Genomic DNA, 26,028 nt, shown 5'->3' on the forward strand with positions numbered 1-26,028 from the left:
TTTGTTGAACAGGTTTTTCATTATTGATCATGGGAATAGTATGTTGGATGATGGAAGTGTTGTATGTTTTCAGCTCATCATAATTCCATGCAAAAACATTTTTATATTGTCTCAAAAGACGAATATACGCTAATTTTTCTTCAGGGGCTAGGCTGAGACCTATATTAATGTTTTGTGGTTTGGCATCGGTTCCTAGGTTTACTAATTCGTAGTTCAAGGTTGAACTTTGGAGTTTTGAATTGGTAGACCTTTTAAACCGATCCTTCAAATCGTACAAGTCTTCTAACTTGACTACCGACTTAGGTATAGCATTGTTAGTGCTATCTTGTTGCAATTGTCGATCATGTTGGTCTTCATCAATTATTTGATTGGAGTAGGATCCTTCAGATGTGAGGAAATTTACAATATCAGGATCGTCATTGAATACTCTCCAATTTGTGATGTTATCAGGAATGGATGGTCTAAAGATTAATTCTATTGAGAATCTATCTGGACTAAAATCTTCTGAAGGAATAAGCTTAGAAGCTACGTTAGCTAAAAGGTCTGCACTTGCGTTTTGGTGTCTGGGAATTGAAGAGATATTAAATGCTATGAAATGCTCAGTCAGATCTTGAACTAAGGATTGATAATGTTTTAAATGACCTGATAAGCAATGTATAGTGTTATGTACCTGTCTAACTACAATCTCAGAGTCTCCGAAAACTTGAAGGTACTTGACGTCTAACCCGATTGCTTTGTACAACCCTTGGACCAAAGCCTCATATTCTGCTGTATTGTTGGTGCAATCAAATTCGAGTCTGCATGTTAGCATGATTTTATCTCCTTCTGGACTAATTAGAATGCATCCTGCTCCTGCTCCTTTGTTAGATTTAGAACCATCAAAAAATAATTTCCAAAACAAAAATTTATTTACAGGATTATCTAAAAAATCAATACATTTCGAACTATCAATTCGAGAAAAATTTTCGACTTGGGACAAAACGGAGTGTTTTAAATAGGGTGACGCATGAGCATTGAAATTGCCGAGGAAAGAATCTACCGAGTAATTGCCAATAATACTACTGTTATATGCTACTGGTTCATTTTCCCCCTCTAGCTCCGTTACTATGTATTTTTGATGTAGTTCTCGTTCAACTTTTATTTGATTTGGTTTACTGTTGTAGGGTAGCCACATGTGTGACCAGTCGTTTGCGAAGTATCCATGAAGTTTTTCTGACCAATCCCTGCTAAGAATTAAGCCATAAAATTCTGGAATATCAGCAACTAAAATTTCAATAACTTGACATACCTTTGGGTTGGATGACAGCCTTATGGTTACTTGATTTAGTTCGCCAATCACTTCGACTTGAGATTGATCTAGCTGAACTATGCGCACAGCGGATTTCTGTGGTTGAACATTTAACTTGGCACATATGGACTTTGTTAAAATATTAGATGAAGCACCAAAATCTACCAAACAATTGTGCACATTTTTATAGAAAATTTCATAAGGAGAAATGGGGGAGTATGAGATCTCGATCTTCCTCCAATTAGAGCGATGTCATTTGGATCAATCTTATTGATTGCATTAGTTGGAGGTCTTCCCATGTTATGAGAAGCTTGTGAAAGTACAGCGGCAGGCAAAGGTGCAACTGGCACAGCATGTAATTCTTTCATCATTATCTTCTGTTGATGCTTTAACTTGCTCAGTTCGTAAAGGGTGATGTTGGCCCTAGTCTTTTTCATATCTTCTATAATATTGTACTCCATTTCATCCGACACGATCAGTGTTTTAGATGGAGTTGATTCATTTGTTTGGACTGGGCTGGTTTGAGTCGCTTTAGATGTCGTTTTCTTTGTTGCGACTTTATCCTTTATTGCAGAGCTTGCGCTCTTTGACTTAGGGATAGTTTGGGGAGGATCAAGCTGATTTTTACTTCGTGTGCTAACTGGGAATACTTCTTGATATTCTTCTTGTGAGAGGATGAAATCCCACATTCCTTGTAATTCCACAACTTCTTCTTCATCAGTTTGCCCTTCAGTGGCAATTTCCTCTTCCTCTTCTTCGGATTCAGCATTTGAAATAGCATTGGGTGGCTTTGAATCCGTTGAAGGGCCTCTTTTAAAAGCTCTGTAGGGCTTTTTGGAAGAAGTTTCTGCTACTTTCTTTTTGATGTAGACCATTTCATTGGACATGGTCTTTAGAACTTTCTGCAATCCTTCCAAATCGAATGGATCTTTTGCTTGTTTCTTCTTGGAGTCTTCCTTGAAGGTGACTTTCTTGGATTTACGTTCCTCTATCGCGGATTTATTTTCCAGGGCTATTATACGTTTCTCTATTGCTATTACTTCTTTCATGTTTTCAGCTAAGGTTGTTTTATTAGCCCTGTCCACGAAGACTATGTTTTGATGGTAGAGTGGTGATATACCATTCACTTCGTACTTCTTCGCTGGGCTAGGAAGCAGTAGGAATTTTGTTTAGGATTTTATTGAAACGTAAATTGAAATCTTTGATAGGCTCTCTAGATTCGGCCCTAAGGTTGGATAGGTCGTTGATTAATGTTGCCGTAGACCTGTCATCACCAAACTTGGTCAGGAATTGCTCCTGGAAGATATCCCAACTAGTGATAGATCCGGAGGGTAATGAAAAATACCATGATCCGGTTGTTCCTGGTAGAGTATAAGGAAAGAGTCGAACAACGGCATCTTCATTAGTAACCCCATTGAGATTAATGGATAGCATAAAGTTGTTTATGTGCTCTTCTGCTAGCATGCTTGCCTCGGGATTAAATTTAGGCAGCCATTTCTGAGGATGGGTCGGTATTTGACTCAAGGTTGCAGGCATTAAGACTGCCTCAGGGTTATTCCATGGAGACTGGGCCATCGCTGTACTACAAACAGAGGAAAGTGCAAAAGATGAAGATACTACGATTGTAGATGATTGAGGAAGAGTTGTGGAGGTTCCAGTGAACGGATGGACGATGATCTGAAGTGGCGGAGTGGATGGTTGACTTCGCGGTGAAGAAGTTGAGATGGATGATGCTGACAAAAGAGTCTCACTGTTGGACTCTTTAGGTGATTTCCTTGCTCTTTTCCTGGTGGGAAGAGGTAATTCGGTTGGCTGAACGCCAAACTTTTCACTCTTTAATCTGGTCAGGGGATGAGCAGGGTTATATTGCGAAGTCACGCTGCCTTGATATTTATCAGACCTTTGAGGAGAAATAGAAAATCGCTGAAGTTTGTGAATCAAAGATTCGACTTCAGGAGGTTCAATAGTAGATTTTTCTGAAATGTCAGGGTTTGTAGCAGCGGTTGATACTCGAGCGACTTCTAACTCTGGATTTAAGTGTAATGGAGAAGTCGGGGGAGATGGTGAGGGCGATTTACTCTCAAAATGGTATTCAGATTTAGATTTACTTGCCATTCATAGTTCAGCCCTCCTTCTAGCACCAAATATGTTGAAGCCCCGAAAATCGAGTCTACAACAAGGGGGATACCCGCTCGGTCTGGACCTTGGTTGGCAGCTCCTTATCCGTTTGGTATAGCGAGTCCGACTGGGGATATGGGACCAGTTTCCCAATCTATGAGTGTGTGTGTAGAATTTGATGTTCCTGATCTAACAGTTCCTAATTAAGATATTCTAATTCTAAATTTAATCGAATGCTATGCTATTGTAATCTAATAAGCAGCAACATCTAAGTCTATACTAACCCGGGATGTAATTCTTCTATTATGCGATCTAGAAAGATTTCAAATAGCAACTGGTAATAAAGATCATTCAACAATTATGAGAAAAGAAATCAATAAGGATGAACCACTTCACATAAAAAGTTAGACGAAACAGTTGTGAAAAACATATCGCATAATGAGCTATTCATACATTAAGCATAAATAAATAGCTATCACTGTACAAAAGTGCCAAATGATAACTCAGGCATTCATGCAATAATACATAAACAACTAAAAATTGTATATCACTTTAACACATAAGCAGAAATGGTCAAGAGATAAAAGTACCATTTATGACTAGTCCTACTCATGAGCTTCAAGCGACAATAATTTATCTCTCTTTGCTCTAATATCCACTAAGAGTACAGAAGTGCAACATCAGTAGCAGATATCAAATGCAAACATCAACAAATCCTATTCCATTCATTCACCAAAACCTCCTCTGAGGGTACAAAAGTGCATGTTCGCAGGACAAGTTTTTGATAATTTTCTGGACCCTTCTCTAAATGCATGAGAAGGGTTTAAATACTACTAACTAAATAACTTAATTACACAGATTTAGGATACGGTTTAAATGATCACCCATTTTCTAAGCAAAAATAAAACAAAACTATTTCTAAAAATTAAATCTAATATCTAACTATTTCTGCATTTGCTCCTTAACGTTGCAAGCATTCAGTATTTGCCTGAGTAGAGTCAGCTGACTGTCTTCCGCTTTTGGTTGAGCTAAGCAAACAGAATTGGTAAGAGTTGGCACCATCTTCTCAGCGAAATCGATCATATACTTGAGAGTCATCCTCTGACTATATGGCTTTACCGCGTATGCCCAGTAATAATCTCAGTTCAACTTGGTTAACCCTTTGGATTGCTTCTGCCTTTTCTTTAGCTTTCTATTTCCAGTTTGTTTTTTACCATTGCTTTCTTGCATTTTTCGGGCTTACAGGGGACTGAGTGGTTAGAGGCTTTCCTTCTAGAGCAATTTTCTCAGCGATTAGCGCTAGGTGCTAATCGCGCATTAGAAACTGCCTCCGTTCTTTGATCCGGGCTTCTCTGATGCGTTTTTCGCCTTTTGTGCCTCTTCATCTTTATCGGGTATAAAGCTTCAAAATTTGTAAAAATAATGACCTAGTGAGCTTTGTGAATCTGTGGCTCTGTTGCATGCGGTATTTGTTTATGAGGGCGTCTTTTCTTTGTCTTTGAACATTGGAGCTCTACCCTTTTTCCTCATAGCTTCCTGCACATTGATTTGTGTAACTTTTGTTTTTCGTTCCTGCAGTTCACAAGTGAGGAGAGAATAATGATAATAAATAACGACAGGAAAGCTTTAAATGCTACAGATATGCAAAAACACGCCACCTTACATGAACTGGCTCTTTGAAAAACACAAAATCATACTTTATTAACAACTGGCGTGTAATTCATTAATTATCATTAAAGTGCGTATCCAGTTCTTGGTTTATGGAAAACGTTTTCTTGAATATTGAGCCAGGAAAATCTGCGATGGAATGTTTCTGCGATTTGCATCACAGTATCGCATTTCGTTGTATCGCATTACCGCAATTTCATCGTGCTTTTCTATCACAAGGATGTTTGATCGCGATATTGCAAGGATCGCAGATCGCGTTATCGCAAGGATCGCAGATCGCGTTATCGCAAGAATCGCAGATTGCAGTATCGCAGTATCGCAAGATTGCAGATCGCTTAATCGTTATGTGTCCCCCATGCAATTTTGCAAGATGCGATATGCGATATCGCATATCGGCGATTTTTAAGGTTTTCCAACGTGGGTTTCTTAATGCATGCGATGCGATGGAGTTCGCATCGCAATCTCGCATTTTATCATTTTGACTCATAAGAAAATGCCATATCATTCTTTGCGTGATGCGATATTTCTTAAGGAGTGACATATATGAGCACTAATTGATTTTTTGAATTTTTTGACTAAGGGTCCCCACTCACATAGTGTTATTGCTAATACTAAATAAGGAGGGGGGTTGTTGGTGGCCACAACAGAGTGGTATGCTTCCTGGTTGCCATAATTTTTCTTTCCATTTTTTTTGCTAACATGAATGCTTTCTCTAACGAATCAGGTTCCCAAAGGCGAACATCATGTTGGATATTATCTTTTAAAGTCCTTATGAACACATCAATTCTATGCTCATCTGGAATATTTTTTACCCTTATGTTCAATTTTTGGAACTCCTCAATGTACTCCATTATTGAACCCTTTTGTTTGAGACTTATCAATTGGCTAAAAAAAGTGTTGCTTTTTGTATCCTCATAATGTGTTGTCAATTCTTCCGTAAAAATTGTCTAAGTGATAATTTGTTTACGAGAACAAAGCCATTGATACCATACAAACTGATTTGGTTCCAAATATAAAGTTGCAATATGCACCTTTTGTGTGTTTTGCACATTATTGAGATCGAAAAATTGCTCCATCTGTAATATCCATGTTGTGGGATCCTTGCCATCAAACTTCCTCATATTGATTTTTCGAATATGGTGGGTCTTCGATCCAACATTAGACTCTATGAAATCATGATTAACATTTCTTTTGTTCTCATCATGAGTTTCATGTACTACCCTTTCACCATTAGTAAGCATTTCTTGTAGAAACTTTGTTAAATCTATCTTCAAATCTTCCATGCCTGTCTTCAAATCTTCCATGCCTATCTTCACATCATCCATCTTAGTTTCGACGTCATTCATCTTAGCTTCTACGCCTTTCTTTAAACAATCCATCGTAGCTTCTATGGCTTTCTTTAAACCATCCATATTAGCTTCTACATCTTTCTTTAAACCATCCATCTTAGATTCTGTTACTTTTTGTGCAAGTGACACTTGTTGCACTTGGTCTCATAATTTTGATATATCATGTTGCATTTTTCCTCTTCTTCATGAGTCATGCTAGAGCTTTCAGGTTTCTTACTAGGTGTTTTCATTTTCTTACCTCGGGGCATTAATTACCAATAATAATGCTTCACTATGCCCTTTGAATTCCTTCAAATTAATATTTCAAACCAAGCTTATGCAAAAATTTAAAAAAACTACACACCTTTTTCACTTTGTAGGAGCTTGATATTGAATCTGATGTATCTCTGTAATTCCGGATCATCTAGTTCTGAAATTGCGACTTGCGGTATCCCTATACGTCTTCTTTCCAATGCCACCAATATGATCCAAATTGGATTCTCCAGGGAATAGTTATGCCAAATATCCCACAGTGACCTGATTATAGAATAGTTCAGTAGAGCGAACTTGTACGACGTGCCACGAGTCATTGTTTTGACCTTTGGCTCTGAAAAATATACACAAGAAACTACAATCCATCCTCTTTTTGTACCTTCTTATGAAATTTCAATCTGATGCTCAGAGAGAAAGTTATGACGATTTTCCCCAGGTCACCTATTTGGAATGTAATTCAAGAGTCTGCAAAAATACCAACTTCCTCAGATCATATCTCCATACATATAGTGCGAAAAGCTCTGAAATTCAGACTCGAGGTTTAGTGCGATTTCGTCTCAAATGGGTTTTTTTTTTTAGCTTCTGAAACGTCGCAGAAAAAAAGTTATAGCGAAAATGCCACGATGACCTATTTGGAGCAGCGAAACCTTAGAATCCAAAGCTCTGATACCAAATGTTATGAAACCAGCTCACAAAAAGATAGATAAGATAGTTGAACGCCTTAGAATTCAACCTCTTCGAGCGGGCAACCTTTTTTTACATTACATAAATGAACAATTATTGGATGATTCAAATGACAAAACCTCCTTTCGATATATAGGAGTCTAAGGAGTCACAATATAACCCAGCCGACCTAACAATAATAATATAAAGCCACAAAAATAACAATAGAGGGATTTTATGGCGCACAGTAATAACAACATGGGGACAATAGGGGCACAACAATATTAATAAGGGATACAACTACAATAGTAATGGGGTGATCACTAGTATTATAGGGACCTAACAGAGACCCACTGATTGTCGGAAATAGGATAGATAAAAACCAACATCCAAGAGTTTTTGTACTTCTTCCTTCACAATATCTCTTAGAGTTGGATTCATTTACCTTTGGGGTTGTCAGACAAATCGGGTTCCTTCCTGAATATAGATATGATGTGTACAAGTTTGAGGAGGAATACCTTTCATATCTTCATAGCCCCATGCAAAGGCACTAAGATGGTTTTGCAACAAATTCACAAGTTGCTCTTGCTGAGATGAGTCCAAATGTGAACTAATATGCAAGGATTTACCGGGGCTAATCTCAACAAGAGTAGTATCAGGCTCAAGATTACTCAAGGGGGTGGCCAAATGTAGCGGTACAGAAGAATGTAGACCATGAGTATCTTGAAAGTCTGGGCTGAAAATCTAACTTAATAGCTCAAAATTAGGCATGGTGTCTAGGTTATTCAGGAAATCTTGAATCTCATCTTCATGTGAAGACCCAGTGTAATGATGGATAAGCGAAATGGGTTGAGTCTCCTCATCACTGCTTTGATCCAACCATAAAGTATCTCGAAGGTCCTGAATGGATCTAGTAGGGGGGTATAAGGTAACTTTCTTCCTAGAATCTCCATGCGAAATATACATATCACTAGAGCGACATCCAATATATGCATCGACTATAGCACGCCATGGTCAACCCAAGATCAAGGGATGTCCTCCTACTAGGTTCTTTGGCTGAAGCACAATGAAATCAGCAGGATATTCCCAAGAATCTATTGAGATGATCACATCGTCCAATACTCCTTTTGGCTTAATTTTAGATCTATTCGCTTATTCAAGCACAGTGGGAGTAGGGCGAAGATGAGATAACCGAAGTTGATCCATAGTTTGCATAGTCATGACATTAATGGTTGCCCCCAGGTCTATAAGAACATTAGAGACAAGGACATTACCAATCTAAACTGAGACGACAGGGTTTCCGGGATCAGTGTATTTTTCCATAGACACACATCCTGTCATCAACTCTGCTGCCCTACCAACAAATTGAAGTGTTTAGGGTTCCAATCTCTTCCTCCCGGGTTTCTTGAGATAAAGTTCCTTAATAATCTTGGTACAAATAGGGATCTCTTTGATGGCTTGGAGCAGAGATATCTTAATAAAAAGATTTCGAAGCTCTGATGCCAAGCTAGTCTCAGAAATAGGCTCACTTCTTTCCATTACTAGTCTCTATAGGAAGGGAGGCTGGTTAGAAGAAAATGGCAAGGATTCAGAGGGTAAGGGCTGCTTAGTGACAGTTTTCGGAGAATGGTTAAGAGTTTCCTCTTCTCCTTTCTCTTCAACAATCACTCTAGGTTGCTTTTGATTTTATGATGTTACAATCATTCTCGATCTTAATTGAATATCATGAACCCCAACTGGGATAGACTGGTACTCGAATGGTAAAGGTGGGTTTGTTACATAGATCATTTGCACTGCTTTATTATTGTTAGGATTGGGCATAGGTTGAGCAGGCAACTAAGGAGGTCGAAAAGGTGGAGGTAAAGGTAATGGTGGAGTAGATTGACTTGGAAGTTGAGGCATTGAATAAGGTGTATGCGTAGATGGATATGACTGCATGGGTGGTTGGTAGGAATATGGAGAATGGGTTGGCCCTCTCCAACCTTGTTGCAATGGTTGAGAAGGTTGCCCATGCTGATATTGATTCCCATACTGCCACTACTAATTAGTGTTAGGATAAGAATATATATGTGAATTATAACCAAAGTAGTGTGGAGAAAATTCAGATGCCATACTTGCACCTACTTGAGGCCAATTTCTTTTTGCTCCCATAGCATGCAAGTATTCAGCTTCAGGATGTCCCCCTGTAGATACAGCTTTAAGTTCTAGTATAGAGAGACATTTTTTTGTGACATGGTCTTTTGCACAAATAGAACACTTATTAGTTTCTTTCAAATTAAGAGGACACTCTTTAGGAGGATGCTTGTCTCTACATTTAGGACAGAAAATGCATAATGACTCTTGTTCCTTCATGAGTTTTCGCTGAAATTTTAAAGAGTCCAACTTTTGGTAACAGTGTTCATTATATCATTTTTCATGTTTTCAATTTATTTTCTAATCCAATAATCATAGCATCAGTAGATTCGGTTTTCCTATTTCTGTTTCGAGTTCCTCTACCGGATCTATACTGATTTCTTGAAAATTTCCTGCATAATTCACAAATTTGTTCAAAAATTTGCTGGGAAATATCACCTTGTCCTAACAGATTTAAATTATTTCTAGCATTATCAGTAAGTCCTCTTAATAACAAGGTTCTAATAGTACTGGAATCAAGCTTAAGTTTCGATCTTTGTAAAATATACAAAAGTCTTTCTAGGTAATCTTCAAGAGTTTCATCATCATCCTATATGATTGTAAAAATCTCATCCTGCATGTCCCAAGTTTTGCATATTCTTGATATTTAGACAAAAACACTCTCTTCATCTGATCCCAAGAGGCTATAGTGTTTCCTCCTAACCCCATAAACCAACGTAAAGCTGAGTCCTTGAGAGTAACAATAAATAATCTTAGCTTCTGAGCATCAGTTGAATAATCATAACTTTACACAAAATATCAAACTCAAATAAAAAAGAGTCAGGATCTTCATGAACTTTACCATAGAAATGAGGGAGAGTTGATGGTGGAATATTCTTCATTTGTGCCACAGTATCAAGGTCCATAATTGGAAACACAAAAGTGGATTGTTCCCTACTTACCTGGTTTTCACCAGTCCCTTCCACATGATCTTCATGGTCCGCCATTATTTCCCTTTTCCTCCCAACAGGCTGAAACACATCTGAGCTATTGTCACCAGAATCCGAGTGGACTGTCCCTGCGTGATGGGTTTGAATTGGATTGGGCTTCCAATCAAATCGCTTCCCCGGCAACCGCGCCAAAATGTTGAGTGCAAGAATTACACTTAAGCAAACTCCTCAACACTTAATTTGTTAACCCAGGGGATCCGTAAACTTAGAGACGAAGCACAGGCAATGCCAAAGATGGTATGAATATTTCTAACATAAATCCCTACTTTCTTTAAAGGAGAGATTGCAGAATCAAACTAAGAAGAGAAAAAGGCAACTTGAACCATCAAAATAATCTAAACTAGAACAAAGAAGAATGCATTTCCAAGAGGGAATTAAAGATAAAGGGAAATCACTCTAGATAATTATTGTTTAACTACTGAGTGTGTGTTTTTATTTAGCAGAGACACTTAGCAATCTTATTAGATGAGCCCTTTAAACTTGCTCCTTTAAATATTTCTTTCTTGCACTAATCTGTCCTGCACTATCGCAGTCTGCTTGCACTAGTGCAGGAATAGAGATTTATGCAGAAGGTATAAATGGTGTCTTTACTAAAGGTGTTTTTCTTCCTGCAAGGGCTTGAACTTTTCCATATTCAAAGCACTCAAATCCCATGGCAAGAAAATAGTTCTTGCACCGAATCAGAGCTTCTTGCACTTAGCATTTAATTCTTAAAAAGAGTGCTTAGTTACTGCAAGTGCAATTATACTGTTAAATCAAATTGCACACATAAAAATGAATGTTCCTTATCTTGACAGAGTGCAGAAATAAAGAAAAAATCCATATACGTTTATCCTGTCATAAAGTATTTAATGAAAAAAAGAAAATTGCAGGCAGTAGACTAGAAAGGCTTGCTGCATTACACCAATGTGCACTGGTGTAGGTTCATTTCTCTTGCTTGGACGAGGCGGGGAAAACCAACCAATCAGAACTGCAGAAAAGGAAATATCACACCAACATGCATTGGTGCAGGTTTATTTCTCCTACTTGGACTAGGCGGAAAAAAACCAATCTGAAATTAGGTGCAGGAAAAGGGAATTTAGCTACTTCACACAACGGATCCGCTTTCACTCAGACAGGAATGCATGTGCTTGAAATAAAATCACACTTGACAATATAAACACAATTTACAAGAAATAGGAAATAGGGTAAACGTGCTGGGTTGGCTGAGCCCTAGCCAACCAACGCATTTCCCTTTCAAACAAAAACGCTGCTTAGTAATTTAATCAATTCATCAGCTTCAAATACAGGAATGCAATTTATAAAACATGAGGTGGAGCTCCCATTTTATTAATTCACTGAGGCAATTACATGCGTTAATACATCATCCAACCCAGATTCGGCGATAACAAAATACAACAACCTGTTACCGCCTCTCTGGCTATGTCTCTGTTCTATACAAAAACTCCTCTCCAAAAACTGTCCTCGTCCTATTTACATTCTTCATTATATAGATCTTTGGCCAAAGGCCAAAATAGATCATTCAACCGATTACATAACCAAATGTAGAAATTAGCTTTTATGCCTTCAAAATTAGACAATTTAACAAAACTGGCCATAGCCAATCTCCAGTTGTTCATTCTTCATAATTCTATCTCGGTTGCCTTTGGATTGATATTTTTGTCGTGGTTGAAGCTCCGTTGCCTTTAGATTGATCTTGCTATCGTGGCTGAGGCTGCTCAAAATGAGGCAGTGATCAAGGAGGTTTGGATCTGCTGCAAACGTTCGCTGCACTGGCAACGGTGCAAAATCCAATCCTGCACTAAGATCAACAATCACATTCAGTACTTTGACTACTAAATAAACATTGAAGATATCGATAAGTTACAAAGAGTGATTATAAGCAAGAAATCATGTAATAAATGATTAATTAATGCTATGTTGAATTAAAAATATGGAAAATAAAGTTTATATGATATATGTCATCGTTCTTGGACTGGTGGAAGATGAGAGTGTATAAGAGAGGTAAAACAACGGTAAATGGTTATGATTTAGCAAGGGGAAATAACAAAAAGAGAGAAAATTAGGGGGCTAACACATACTATACAATTACAATAAATAAAGTAATATTAGTATGTATAGAAATATTTAAACGTCGATATAACAATTGTTTACAAATATAATATACAAGGAAAGCAAAGACAAAGAGAAAGACAACTTAAGTGAGACCAAGAAACAAAGACAACAAATCAATGATTACAATATATTATTACAATATTGTTACAATATATCATTATAATATTATTACAATTCAATGATTATAAAATTTTATTACAATAAATTATATAATTATTTTCTTATTTCCTATAAAAATGTATTCACTATGTCAATCTTTTAAATTATGTGCATAATATACTTTAAAAACTTATTGATAATGCTCCATAAAACCCATGATTAACCTCTAAATCCTCTAAATCCTAATTAACCCCATAAACATACATTAACCCCCTAACGCCTTAACTCCATTCCCCTAAGCCCTTAAACCCCTAACCCCTAAACCCTTAAACAATAACCCCTTATCCCTAAGCCCATAAAGTTATTAACCACTAACTCGACCTAACCCCTTAATTGACCCTAATGAAAATAAACAAATAATATTTATAGTACACATCAAGATGAAAACATAAGTCAAACACCTCCCAAAAGAATATTATAAAATACATTTACAATAGAAAAACAATACTATTTACAATACAAGGACACACAATCTAAATACAATATACATATAAAAATCTACAAAAAAAAATATACAATACAAAGACATAGAATGAATAACTTACAAATTGATGATATTCATGTCCTCTTTTAGCATGTCCATAGTCTCTACAATGTTTTTGAGCTGATTTTATTAGAATTCCTCTTGGCCTCAAGCCCTTGCAATTTCTACAAGGGAAATAAAATCTTCGATCCTCAGAAGCCCTCGATGTTGACACCATGTATCCTTGGTCTCCTTAAAGAATGTTTGTGACATTTTTTGTCACCAAACTTTTAGTGATGATTTTTTTTCAAAAAATAACCTCAAAATAAGCCTACAACCTTTAAAAACAATCGCAACTAATATATATAACAACTATGTCATATATATATATATATATATATATATATATATATATATATGCCCGAATATCAGCAACTAAAATGTCAATAACTTGACATACCTTTGGGTTGGATGACAGCCTTATGGTTACTTGATTTAGTTCGCCAATCACTTCGACTTGAGATTGATCTAGCTGAACTATGCGCACAGCGGATTTCTGTGGTTGAACATTTAACTTGGCACATATGGACTTTGTTAAAATATTAAATGAAGCACCAAAATCTACCAAACAATTGTGCACATTTTTATAGAAAATTTCATAAGGAGAAACGGGGGAGTATGAGATCTCGATCTTCCTCCAATTAGAGCGATGTCATTTGGATCAATCTTATTGATCGCATTAGTTGGAGGTCTTCCCATGTTATGAGAAGTTTGAGAAAGTACAGCGGCAGGCAAAGGTGCAACTGGCACAACATGTAATTCTTTCATCATTATCTTCTGTTGATGCTTTAACTTGCTCAGTTCGTAAAGGGTGATGTTGGCCCTAGTCTTTTTCATATCTTCTATAATATTGTACTCCATTTCATCCGACACGATCAGTGTTTTAGATGGAGTTGATTCATTTGTTTGGACTGGGCTGGTTTGAGTCGCTTTAGATGTCGTTTTCTTTGTTGCGACTTTATCCTTTATTGCAGAGCTTGCGCTCTTTGACTTAGGGATAGTTTGGGAAGGATCAAGCTGATTTTTACTTCGTGTGCTAACTGGGAATACTTCTTGTTCTTCTTCTTGTGAGAGGATTAAATCCCACATTCCTTGTAATTCCACAACTTCTTCTTCATCAGTTTGCCCTTCAGTGGCAATTTCCTCTTCCTCTTCTTCGGATTCAGCATTTAAAATAGCATTGGGTGGCTTTGAATCCGTTGAAGGGCCTCTTTTAAAAGCTCTGTAGGGCTTTTTTGAAGAAGTTTCTGCTACTTTCTTTTTGATGTAGACTATTTCATTGGACATGGACTTTAGAACTTTCTGCAATCCTTCCAAATCGAATGGATCTTTTGCTTGTTTCTTCTTGGAGTCTTCCTTGAAGGTGACTTTCTTGGATTTACGTTCCTCTATCGCAGATTTATTTTCCAGGGCTATTATACATTTCTCTATTGCCATTGCTTCTTTCATGTTTTCAGCTAAGGTTGTTTTATTAGCCCTGTCCACGAAGATTGCTATGTTTGATGGTAGAGTGGTGATATACCATTCACTTCGTACTTCTTCGCTGGGCTGGGAAGCAGTAGGAATTTTGTTTAGGATTTTATTGAAACGTAAATTGAAATCTTTGATAGGCTCTCTAGATTCGGCCCTAAGGTTGGATAGGTCGTTGATTAATGTTGTCGTAGACCTGTCATCACCAAACTTGGTCAGGAATTGCTCCTGGAAGATATCCCAACTAGTGATAGATCCGGAGAGTAATGAAAAATACCATGATCCGGTTGTTCCTGGCAGAGTATAAGGAAAGAGTCGAACAACGACATCTTCATTAGTAACCCCATTGAGATTAATGGATAGCATAAAGTTGTTTATGTGCTCTTCTACTAGCATGCTTGCCTCGGGATTAAATTTAGGCAGCCATTTCTGAGGATGGGTCGGTATTTGACTCAAGGGTGCAGGCATTAAGACTGCCCCAGGGTTATTCCATGGAGACTGGGCCATTGCTGTACTACTAATAGAGGAAAGTGCAGAAGATGATCCCTGTGGTTGGGAAGATGAGGATACTATGATTGTAGATGATTGAGGAAGAGTTGTGGAGGTTCCAGTGAACAGATGGACGATGATCTGAAGTGGCGGAGTGGATGGTTGACTTCACGGTGAAGAAGTTGAGATGGATGATGCTGACGAAAGAGTCTCACTGTTGGACTCTTTAGGTGATTTCCTTGCTCTTTTCCTGGTGGGAAGAGGTAATTCGGTTGGCTGAACGCCAAACTTTTCACTCTTTAATCTGGTCAGGGGATGAGCAGGGTTATATTGCGAAGTCACGTTGCCTTGATATTTATCAAACCTTTGAGGAGAAATAGAAAATCGCTGAAGTTTGTGAATCAAAGATTCGACTTCAGGAGGTTCAATAGTAGATTGTTCTGAAATGTCAGGGTTTGTAGCAGCGGTTGATACTCGAGCGACTTCTAACTCTGGATTTAAGTGTAATGGAGAAGTCGGGGGAGATGGTGAGGGCGTTTTACTCTCAGAATGGTATTCAGATTTAGATTTACTTGCCATTCATAGTTCAGCCCTCCTTCTAGCGCCAAATATGTTGAAGCCCCGAAAATCGAGTCTACAACAAGGGGGATACCCGCTCGGTCTGGACCTTGGTTGGCAACTCCTTATCCGTTTGGTATAGCGAGTCCGACTGGGGATATGGGACCAGTTTCCCAATCTATGAGTGTGTGTGTGTAGAATTTGATGTTCCTGATCTAACAGTTCCTAATTAAGATATTCTAATTCTAAATTTAATCTAATGCTATGCTATTGTAATCTAATAAGCAACAACATCTAAGTCTATACTAACCCGGGATATAATTCTTCTATTATGCGATCTAGAAAGATTTCAAATAACAACTGGTAATAAAGATCATTCAACAATTATGAGAAAAGAAATCAATAAGGATGAACCACTTCACATAAAAAGTTAGACGAAACAGTTGTGAAAAACATATCGCATAATGAGCTATTCATACATTAAGCATAAATAAATAGCTATCACTGTACAAAAGTGCCAAATGATAACTCAGGCATTCATGCAATAATACATAAACAACTAAAAACTGTATATCACTTTAACACATAAGCAGAAATGGTCAAGAGATAAAAGTACCATTTATGACTAGTCCTACTCATGAGCTTCAAGCGACAATGATTTATCTCTCTTTGCTCTAATATCCACTAAGAGTACAGAAGTGCAACATCAATAGCAGATATCAAATGAAAACATCAACAAATCCTGTTCCATTCATTCACCAAAACCTCCTCTGAGGGTACAAAAGTGCATGTTCTTAGGACAAGTTTTTGATAAATTTCTGGACCCTTCTCTAAATGCATGAGAAGGGTTTAAATACTACTAACTAAATAACTTAATTACACAGATTTAGGTTACGGTTTAAATGACCGCCCTTTTTCTAAGCAAAAATAAAACAAAACTATTTCTAAAAATTAAATCTAATATCTAACTATTTCTGCATTTGCTCCTTAACGTTGCAAGCATTCAGTGTTTGCCTGAGTAGAGTTGGCTGACTGTCTTCCACTTTTGGTTGAGCTAAGCAAACAGAATTGGTAAGAGCTGGCACCATCTTCTCAGCGAAATCGATGATATACTTGAGAGTCATCCTCTGACTATGTGGCTTTACCGCGTATGCCCAGTAATAATCTCAGTTCAACTTGGTTAACCGTTTGGATTGCTTCTGCCTTTTCTTTAGCTTTCTATTTCCAGTTTGTTTTTTACCATTGCTTTCTTGCATTTTTCGGGCTTACAGGGGACTGAGCAGTTAGAGGCTTTCCTTCTCGAGCAATTTTCTCAGCGATGCACGATTAGCGCTAGGTGCTAATCGCGCATCAGAAATCGCCTCCGTTCTTTGGTCTGGGCTTCTCTGATGTGTTTTTCGCCTTTTGTGCCTCTTCATTTTTATCGGGTATAAAGCTTCAAAATTTGTAAAAATAATGACCTAGTGAGCTCTTGACCCTGAGCATTAAACTGCCTATTGATATCAGCATCGTTCAGTACTCATTCAACCATGGCTGTATATGAAAGACCTGTAATGGATGGCTCAGCAGCATTCTGTGAATCTGCGGCTCTGTTGCATGCGGTATCTGTTTATGAGGGCGTCTTTTCTTTGTCTTTGAACATTGGAGTTCTACCCTTTTTCCTCATAGCTTCCTGCACATTGCTTTGTGTAACTTTTGTTTTTCGTTCCTGCAGTTCACAAGTGAGGAGAGAGTAATGATAATAAATAACGACAGGAAAGCTTTAAATGCTACGGATATGCAAAAACACGCCACCTTACGTGAACTGGCTCTTTGAAAAACACAAAATCATACTTTATTAACAACTGACGTGTAATTCATTAATTATCATTAAAGCGCGTATCCAGTTCTTGGTTTATGGAAAACTTTTTCTTGAATATTGAGCCAGGAAAATCTGCGATGGAATGTTTCTGCGATTTGCATCACAGTATCGCATTTCGCTGTATCGCATTACCGCAATTTCATCGTGCTTTTCTATCACAAGGATGTTTGATCGCGATATCGCAAGGATCGCAGATCGCGTTATCGCAAGGATCGTAGATCGCAGTATCGTAAGATTGCAGATCGCTTAATCGTTTAATCGTTATGTGTCCCCCATGCAATTTTGCGAGATGCGATATGCGATGTCGCATATCGACGATTTTTAAGGTTTTCCAACGTGGGTGTTTCTTAATGCATGCGATGCAATGGAGTTCGTGTCGCAATCTCGCATTTTATCATTTTGACTCATAAGAAAATGCCATATCATTCTTTGTGTGATGTGATATTTCACGTATATGGAGTGACATATATGAGCACTAATTGATTTTTTGAATTTTTTGACTAAGGGTCCCCACTTACATAGTGTTATTGCTAATACTAAATAAGGAGGGGGGTTGTTGGTGGCCACAACAGAGTGGTATGCTTCCTGCTTGCCATAATTTTTCTTTCCATTTTTTTTGCTAACATGAATGCCTTCTCTAACGAATCAGGTTCCCAAAGGCGAACATCATGTTGGATATTATCTTTTAAAGTCCCTATGAACACATCAATCCTATGCTCATCTGGAATATTTTTTACCCTTATGTTCAATTTTTGGAACTCCTCAATGTGCTCCATTATTGAACCCTTTTGTTTGAGACTTATCAATTGGCTAAAAAAAGTGTTGCTTTTTGTATCCTCATAATGTGCTGTCAATTCTTCCGTAAAAATTGTCCAAGTGATAATTTGTTTACGAGAGCAAAACCATTGATACCATACAAACTGATTTGGTTCCAAATATAAAGTTGCATATGCACCTTTTGTGTGTTTTGCACATTATTGAGATCGAAAAATTGCTCCATCTGTAATATCCATGTTGTGGGATCCTTGCCATCAAACTTCCTCATATCGATTTTTCGAATATGGTGGGTCTTCGATCCAACATTAGAGTCTATGAAATCATGATTAACATTTCTTTTGTTCTCATCATGAGTTTCTAGTACTACTCTTTCACCATTAGTAAGCATTTCTTGTAGAAACTTTGTCAAATCTATCTTCAAATCTTCCATGCCTGTCTTCACATCGTCCATCTTAGTTTTGACGTCATTCATCTTAGCTTCTACGCCTTTCTTTAAACAATCCATCTTAGCTTCTATGGCTTTCTTTAAACCATCTATATTAGCTTCTACATCTTTCTTTAAACCATCCATCTTAGATTCTGTTACTTTTTGTGCAAGTGACACTTGTTGCACTTGGTCTCATAATTTTGATATATCATGTTGCATTTATTCCTCTTCTTCATGAGTCATGCTAGAGCTTTCAGGTTGCTCACTGGGTGTTTTCATTTTCTTACCTCGGGACATTAATTACCGATAATAATGCTTCACTATGCCCTTTGAATTCCTTCAAACTAATATTTCAAACCAAGCTTATGCAAAAATTTTAAAAAACTACACACCTTTTTCACTTTGTAGGAGCTTGATATTGAATCTGATGTATCTATGTAATTCCGGATTATCTAGTTCTGAAATTGCGACTTGCGGTAGCCCTATACGTCCTTTTTCCAATGCCACCAATATGAAATTGGATTCTCCAGGGAAGAGTTATGCCAAATATCCCACAGTGACCTGATTATAGAATAGTTCAGTAGAGCGAACTTGTACGACGTGCCACGAGTCATTGTTTTGACCTTTGGCTCTGAAAATTATACACAAGAAACTACAATCCATCCTATTTTTGTACCTTCTTATGAAATTTCAATCTGATTCTCAGAGAGAAAGTTATGACGATTTTCCCCAGGTCACCTATTTGGAATGTAATTCAAGAGTCTGCAAAAAGACCAACTTCCTCAGATCATATCTCCATACATATAGTGCAAAAAGCTTTGAAATTCAGACCCGAGGTTTAGTGCGATTTCGTCTCAAATGGGTTTTTTTTAGCTTCTGAAACGTCGCGGGAAAAAAGTTATAGCGAAAATGCCACGATGACCTATTTGGAGCAGCGAAACCTTAGAATCCAAAGCTCTGATACCAAATGTTATGAAACCAGCTCACAAAAAGATAGAAAAGATAGTTGAACGCCTTAGAATTCAACCTCTTCGAGGGGGCAACCTCTTTTACATTACATAAATGAACAATTATTGGATGATTCAAATGACAAAACCTCCTTTCTATATATAGGAGTCTAAGGAGTCACAATATAACCCAGCCGACCTAACAATAATAATATAAAGCCACAAAAATAACAATAGAGGGATTTTATGGGGCACAGTAATAACAACATGGGGACAATAGGGGCACAACAATATTAATAAGGGATACAACTACAATAGTAATGGGTTGATCACTAGTATTATAGGGACCTAACAGAGACCCACTGATTGTCGGAAATAGGATAGATAAAAACCAACATCCAAGAGTTTCTGTACTTCTTCCTTCACAATATCTCTTAGAGTTGGATTCATTCACCTTTGGGGTTGTCGGACAAATCGGGTTCCTTCCTGAATATAGATATGATGTGTACAAGTTTGAGGAGGAATACCTTTCATATCTTCATAGCCCCATGCAAAGGCACTAAGATGGTTTTGCAACAAATTCACAAGTTGCTCTTGCTGAGATGAGTCCAAATGTGAACTAATATGCAAGGATTTACCGGGGCTAATCTCAACAAGAGTAGTATCAGGCTCAGGAGTACTCAAGGGGGTGGTCAAATGCAGCGGTACAGAAGAATGTAGACCATGAGTATCTTGAAAGTCTGGGCTGAAAATGTAACTTAATAGCTCAAAATTAGGCATGGTGTCTAGGTTATTCAGGAAATCTTGAATCTCATCTTCTTGTGAAGACCCAATGTAATGATGGATAAGGGAAATGGGTTGAGTCTTCTCATCACTGCTTTGATCCAACCATAAAGTATCTCGAAGGTCCTGAATGGATCTAGTAGGGGGTATAAGTAACTTTCTTCCTAGAATCTCCATGCGAAATATACATATCACTGGAGCGACATCCAATATATGCATCGGTTGTAGCAAGCCATGGTCAACCCAAGATCAAGGGATGTCCTCCTACTAGGTTCTTTGGCTGAAGCACAATGAAATCAATAGGATATTCCCAAGAATCTATTGAGATGATCACATCATCCAATACTCCTGCTGGCTTAATTTTATATCTATTCGCTTATTCAAGCACAGTGGGAGTAGGGCGAAGATGAGATAACCGAAGTTGATCCATAGTTTGCATAGTCATGACATTAATGGTTGCCCCCAGGTCTATAAGAACATTAGAGACAAGGACATTACCAATCTGAACTGAGACGACAGGGTTTCCGGGATCAGCATATTTTTCCATAGACACACATCCTGTCATCAACTCTGCTGCCCTACCAACAAATTGAAGTGTTTGGGGTTCCAATCTCTTCCTCCTGGGTTTCTTGAGATAAAGTTCCTTAATAATCTTGGTACAAATATGGATCTCTTTGATGGCTTGGAGCAGAGATATCTTAATAAAAAGATTTCGAAGCTCTGATGCCAAGCTAGTCTCAGAAATAGGCTCACTTCTTTCCATTACTAGTCTCTCTAGGAAGGGAGGCTGGTTAGAAGAAGATGGCAAGGATTCAGAGGGTAAGGGCTGCTTAGTGACAGTTTTCGGAGAATGGTTAAGAGTTTCCTCTTCTCCTTTCTCTTCAACAATCACTCTAGGTTGCTTTTGATTTTCTGATGTTACAATCCTTCTCGATCTTAATTGAATATCATGAACCCCAACTGGGATAGACTGGTACTCGAATGGTAAAGGTGGGTTTGTTACATAGATCATTTGCACTGCTTTATTATTGTTAGGATTGGGCATAGATTGAGCAGGCAACTAAGGAGGTCGAAAAGGTGGAGGTAAAGGTAATGGTGGAGTAGATTGACTTGGAAGTTGAGGCATTGAATAAGGTGTATGCGTAGATGGATATGACTGCATGGGTGGCTGGTAGGAATATGGAGAATGAGTTGGCCCTCTCCAACCTTGTTGCAATGGTTGAGAAGGTTGCCCATGCTGATATTGATTCCCATACTGCCACTACTAATTAGTGTTAGGATAAGAATATATATGTGAATTATAACCAAAGTAGTGTGGAGAAAATTCAGATGCCATACTTGCACCTACTTGAGGCCAATTTCTTTTTGCTCCCATAGCATGCAAGTATTCAGCTTCAGGATGTCCCCCTGTAGATACAGCTTTAAGTCCTAGTATAGAGAGACATTTTTTTGTGACATGGTCTTTTGCACAAATAGCACACTTATTAGTTTCTTTCAAATTAAGAGGACACTCTTTAGGAGGATGCTTGTCTCTACATTTAGGACAGAAAATGCATAATGACTCTTGTTCCTTCATGAGTTTTCGCTGAAATTTTAAAGAGTCCAACTTTTGGTAACAGTGTTCATTATATCATTTTTCATGTTTTCCATTTTATTTTCTAATCCAATAATCATAGCATCAGTAAATTCATTTTTCCTATTTCTGTTTCGAGTTCCTCTACCGGATCTATACTGATTTCTTGAAAATTTCCTGCATAATTCACAAATTTGTTCAAAAATTTGCTGAGAAATATCACCTTGTCCTAACAGATTTAAATTATTTCTAGCATTATCAGTAAGTCCTCTTATGAACAAGGTTCTAACAGTACTGGAATCAAGCTTAAGTTTCGATCTTTGTAAAATATACAAAAGTCTTTCTAGGTAATCTTCAAGAGTTTCATCATCATCCTATATGATTGTAAAAATCTCATCCTGCATGTCCCAAGTTTTGCATATTCTTGATATTTGGACAAAAACACTCTCTTCATCTGATCCCAAGAGGCTATAGTGTTTCCTCCTAACCCCATAAACCAACGTAAAGCTGAGTCCTTGAGAGTAACAATAAATAATCTTAGCTTCTGAGCGTCAGTTGAATAATCATAACTTTACACAAAATATCAAACTCAAATAAAAAAGAGTCAGGATCTTCATGAACTTTACCATAGAAATGAGGGAGAGTTGATGGTGGAATATTCTTCATTTGCGCCACAGTATCAAGGTCCATAATTGGAAACACAAAAGTGGATTGTTCCCTACTTACCTGGTTTTCACCAGTCCCTTCCACATGATCTTCATAGTCCGCCATTATTTCCCTTTTCCTCCCAACGGGCTGAAACACACCTGAGCTGTTGTCACCAGAATCCGAGTGGACTATCCCTGCGTGATGGGTTTGAATTGGATTGGGCTTCCAATCAAATCGCCTCCCCGGCAACCGCGCCAAAATGTTGAGTGCAAGAATTACACTTAAGCAAACTCCTCAACACTTAATTTGTTAACCCAGGGGATCCGTAAACTTAGAGACGAAGCACAGGCAATGCCAGAGATGGTATGAATATTTCTAACATAAATCCCTACTTTCTTTAAAGGAGAGATTGCAGAATCAAACTAAGAAGAGAAAAAGGCAACTTGAACCATCAAAATAATCTAAACTAGAACAAAGAAGAATGCATTTCCGAGAGGGAACTAAAGATAAAGGGAAATCACTCTAGATAATTATTGTTTAACTACTGAGTGTGTGTTTTTCTTTAGCAGAGACACTTAGCAGTCTTATTAGATGAGCCCTTTAAACTTGCTCCTTTAAATATTTCTTTCTTGCACTAATCTGTCCTGCACTATCGCAGTCTGCTTGCACTAGTGCAGGAATAGAGATTTATGCAGAAGGTATAAATGGTGTCTTTACTAAAGGTGTTTTTCTTCCTGCAAGGGCTTGAACTTTTCCATATTCAAAGCACTCAGATCCCATGGCAAGAAACTAGTTCTTGCACCGAATCAGAGCTTCTTGCACTTAGCATTTAATTCTTAAAAAGAGTGCTTAGTTACTGCAAGTGCTATTATACTGTTAAATCAAATTGCACACATAAAAATGAATGTTCCTTATCTTGACAGAGTGCAGAAATAAAGAAAAAATCCATATACATTTATCCTGTCATAAAGTATTTAATGAAAAAAAGAAAATTGCAGGCAGTAGACTAGAAAGGCTTGCTGCATCACACCAATGTGCACTGGTGCAGGTTCATTTCTCCTGCTTGGACGAGGCAGGGAAAACCAACCAATCAGAACTACAAAAAAAGGAAATATCATACCAACATGCATTGGTGCAGGTTTATTTCTCCTACTTGGACCAGGCGGAAAAAAACCAATCTGAAATTAGGTGCAGGAAAAGGGAATTTAGCTACTTCACACAACGGATCCGCTTTCACTCAGACAGGAATGCATGTGCTTGAAATAAAATCACACTTGACAATATAAACACAATTTACAAGAAATAGGAAATAGGGTAAACGTGCTGGGTTGGCTGAGCCCTATCCAACCAACGCATTTCCCTTTCAAACAAAAACGCTGCTTAGTACTTTAATCAATTCATCAAGTTCAAATACAGGAATGCGATATATAAAACATGAGGTGGAGCTCCCTTTTTATTAATTCACTGAGGCAAATACATGTGTTAATACATCATCCAACCCAGATTCGGGCGATAACAAAATACAACAACCTGTTACCGCCTCTCTGGCTATGTCTCTGTTCTATACAAAAACTCCTATCCAAAAACTATCCTCGTCCTATTTACATTCTTCATTATATAGATCTTTGGCCAAAGGCCAAAATAGATCATTCAACCGATTACATAACCAAACGTAGAATTTAGCTTTTAGGCCTTCAAAATTAGACAATTTAACAAAACTGGCCATAGCCAATCTCCAGTTGTTCATTCTTCATAAATTCTATCTCGGTTGCCTTTGGATTGATCTTGTTGTCGTGGTTGAAGCTCGGCTGCCTTTAGATCGATCTTGCTATCGTGGCTGAGGCTGCTCAAAATGAGGCGGTGATCAAGGAGGTTTGGATCTGCTGCAAACGTTCGTTGCACTGGCAACGGTGCAAAATCCAATCCTGCACTAAGATCAGCAATCACATTCAGTGCTTTGACTACCAAATAAACATTGAAGATATCGATAAGTTACAAAGAGTGATTATAAGCAAGAAATCATGTAATAAATGATTAATTAATGCTAAGTTGAATTAAAAATATGGAAAATAAAGTTTATATGATATATGTCATCGTTCTTGGACTGGTGCAAGATGAGAGCGTATAAGAGAGGTAAAACAGCGGTAAATGGTTATGATTTAGCAAGGGGAAATAGCAAAAGAGAGCAAATTAGGGGGCTAACACATACTATACAAATACAATAAATAAAGTAATATTAGTATGTATAGAAATATTTAAACGTCGATATAACAATTGTTTACAAATATAATATACAAGGAAAGCAAAGACAAAGAGAAAGACAACTTAAGTGAGACCAAGAAACAAAGACAACAAATCAATGATTACAATATATTATTACAATATTGTTACAATATCATTATAATATTATTACAATTCAATGATTATAAAATTTTATTACAATAAATTATATAATTATTTTCTTATTTCCTATAAAAATGTATTCACTATGTCAATCTTTTAAATTATGTGCATAATATACTTTAAACACTTATTGATAATGCTCCATAAAACCCATGATTAACCTCTAAATCCTCTAAATCCTAATTAACCCCATAAACATACATTAACCCCCTAACGCCTTAACTCCATTCCCCTAAGCCCTTAAACCCCTAAACCCTTAAACAATAACCCCTTATCCCTAAGCCCATAAAGTTATTAACCCCTAACTCGACCTAACCCCTTAATTGACCCTAATGAAAATAAACAAATAATATTTATAGTCCACATCAAGATGAAAACATAAGTCAAACACCTCCCAAAAGAATATTATAAAATACATTTACAATAGAAAAACAATACTATTTACAATACAAGGACACACAATCTAAATACAATATACATATAAAAATCTACAAGAAAAAATATACAATACAAAGACATAGAATTCCTCTTGGCCTCAAGCCCTTGCAATTTCTACAAGGGAAATAAAATCTTCGATCCTCAGAAGCCCCCGATGTTGACACCACGTATCCTTAGTCTCCTTAAAGAATATTTGTGACATTTTTTGTCACCAAACTTTTAGTGATGATTTTTTTCCAAAAAATAACCTCAAAATAAGCCTACAACCTTTAAAAACAATCGCAACTAATATATATAACAACTATGTCATACATGTATATATATATATATATATATATATATATATATAAGCCCGAACATCATATAACTTTGACATAGTTTCTATATATATTAGTTG

At 37.3% G+C, this 26,028-nt stretch overlaps 1 protein-coding gene across 5 annotated transcripts in view; it reads right to left on the reverse strand.

The window, feature by feature from the left end:
* Positions 1-12,026: 12,026 nt before the first annotated feature.
* The window catches only part of LOC149163791 (serine/threonine-protein kinase VIK-like), a 240,360-nt gene continuing 226,358 nt past the window's right edge, over positions 12,027-26,028 (reverse strand). For 3 of the 5 annotated variants that reach the window (XM_089431872.1, XM_089431865.1, XM_089431866.1), the window contains one exon: positions 12,027-12,256. In XM_089431872.1, coding sequence (XP_089287998.1) covers positions 12,042-12,256 — 215 coding nt within the window. In that variant the 3' untranslated portion in view covers positions 12,027-12,041. Of the gene's footprint in view, positions 12,257-24,306; positions 24,721-26,028 lie in introns of those variants that run through there. The other 2 variants (XM_089431867.1, XM_089431869.1) reach the window with 2 other exon arrangements.

The sequence above is a fragment of the Pinus tabuliformis genome, chromosome 5_1 (genome assembly GCF_031772625.1).
Source record: "Pinus tabuliformis cultivar Carrire ecotype Pingquan chromosome 5_1, CPIR1, whole genome shotgun sequence".
NCBI classification, from domain to species: domain Eukaryota; kingdom Viridiplantae; phylum Streptophyta; class Pinopsida; order Pinales; family Pinaceae; genus Pinus; species Pinus tabuliformis.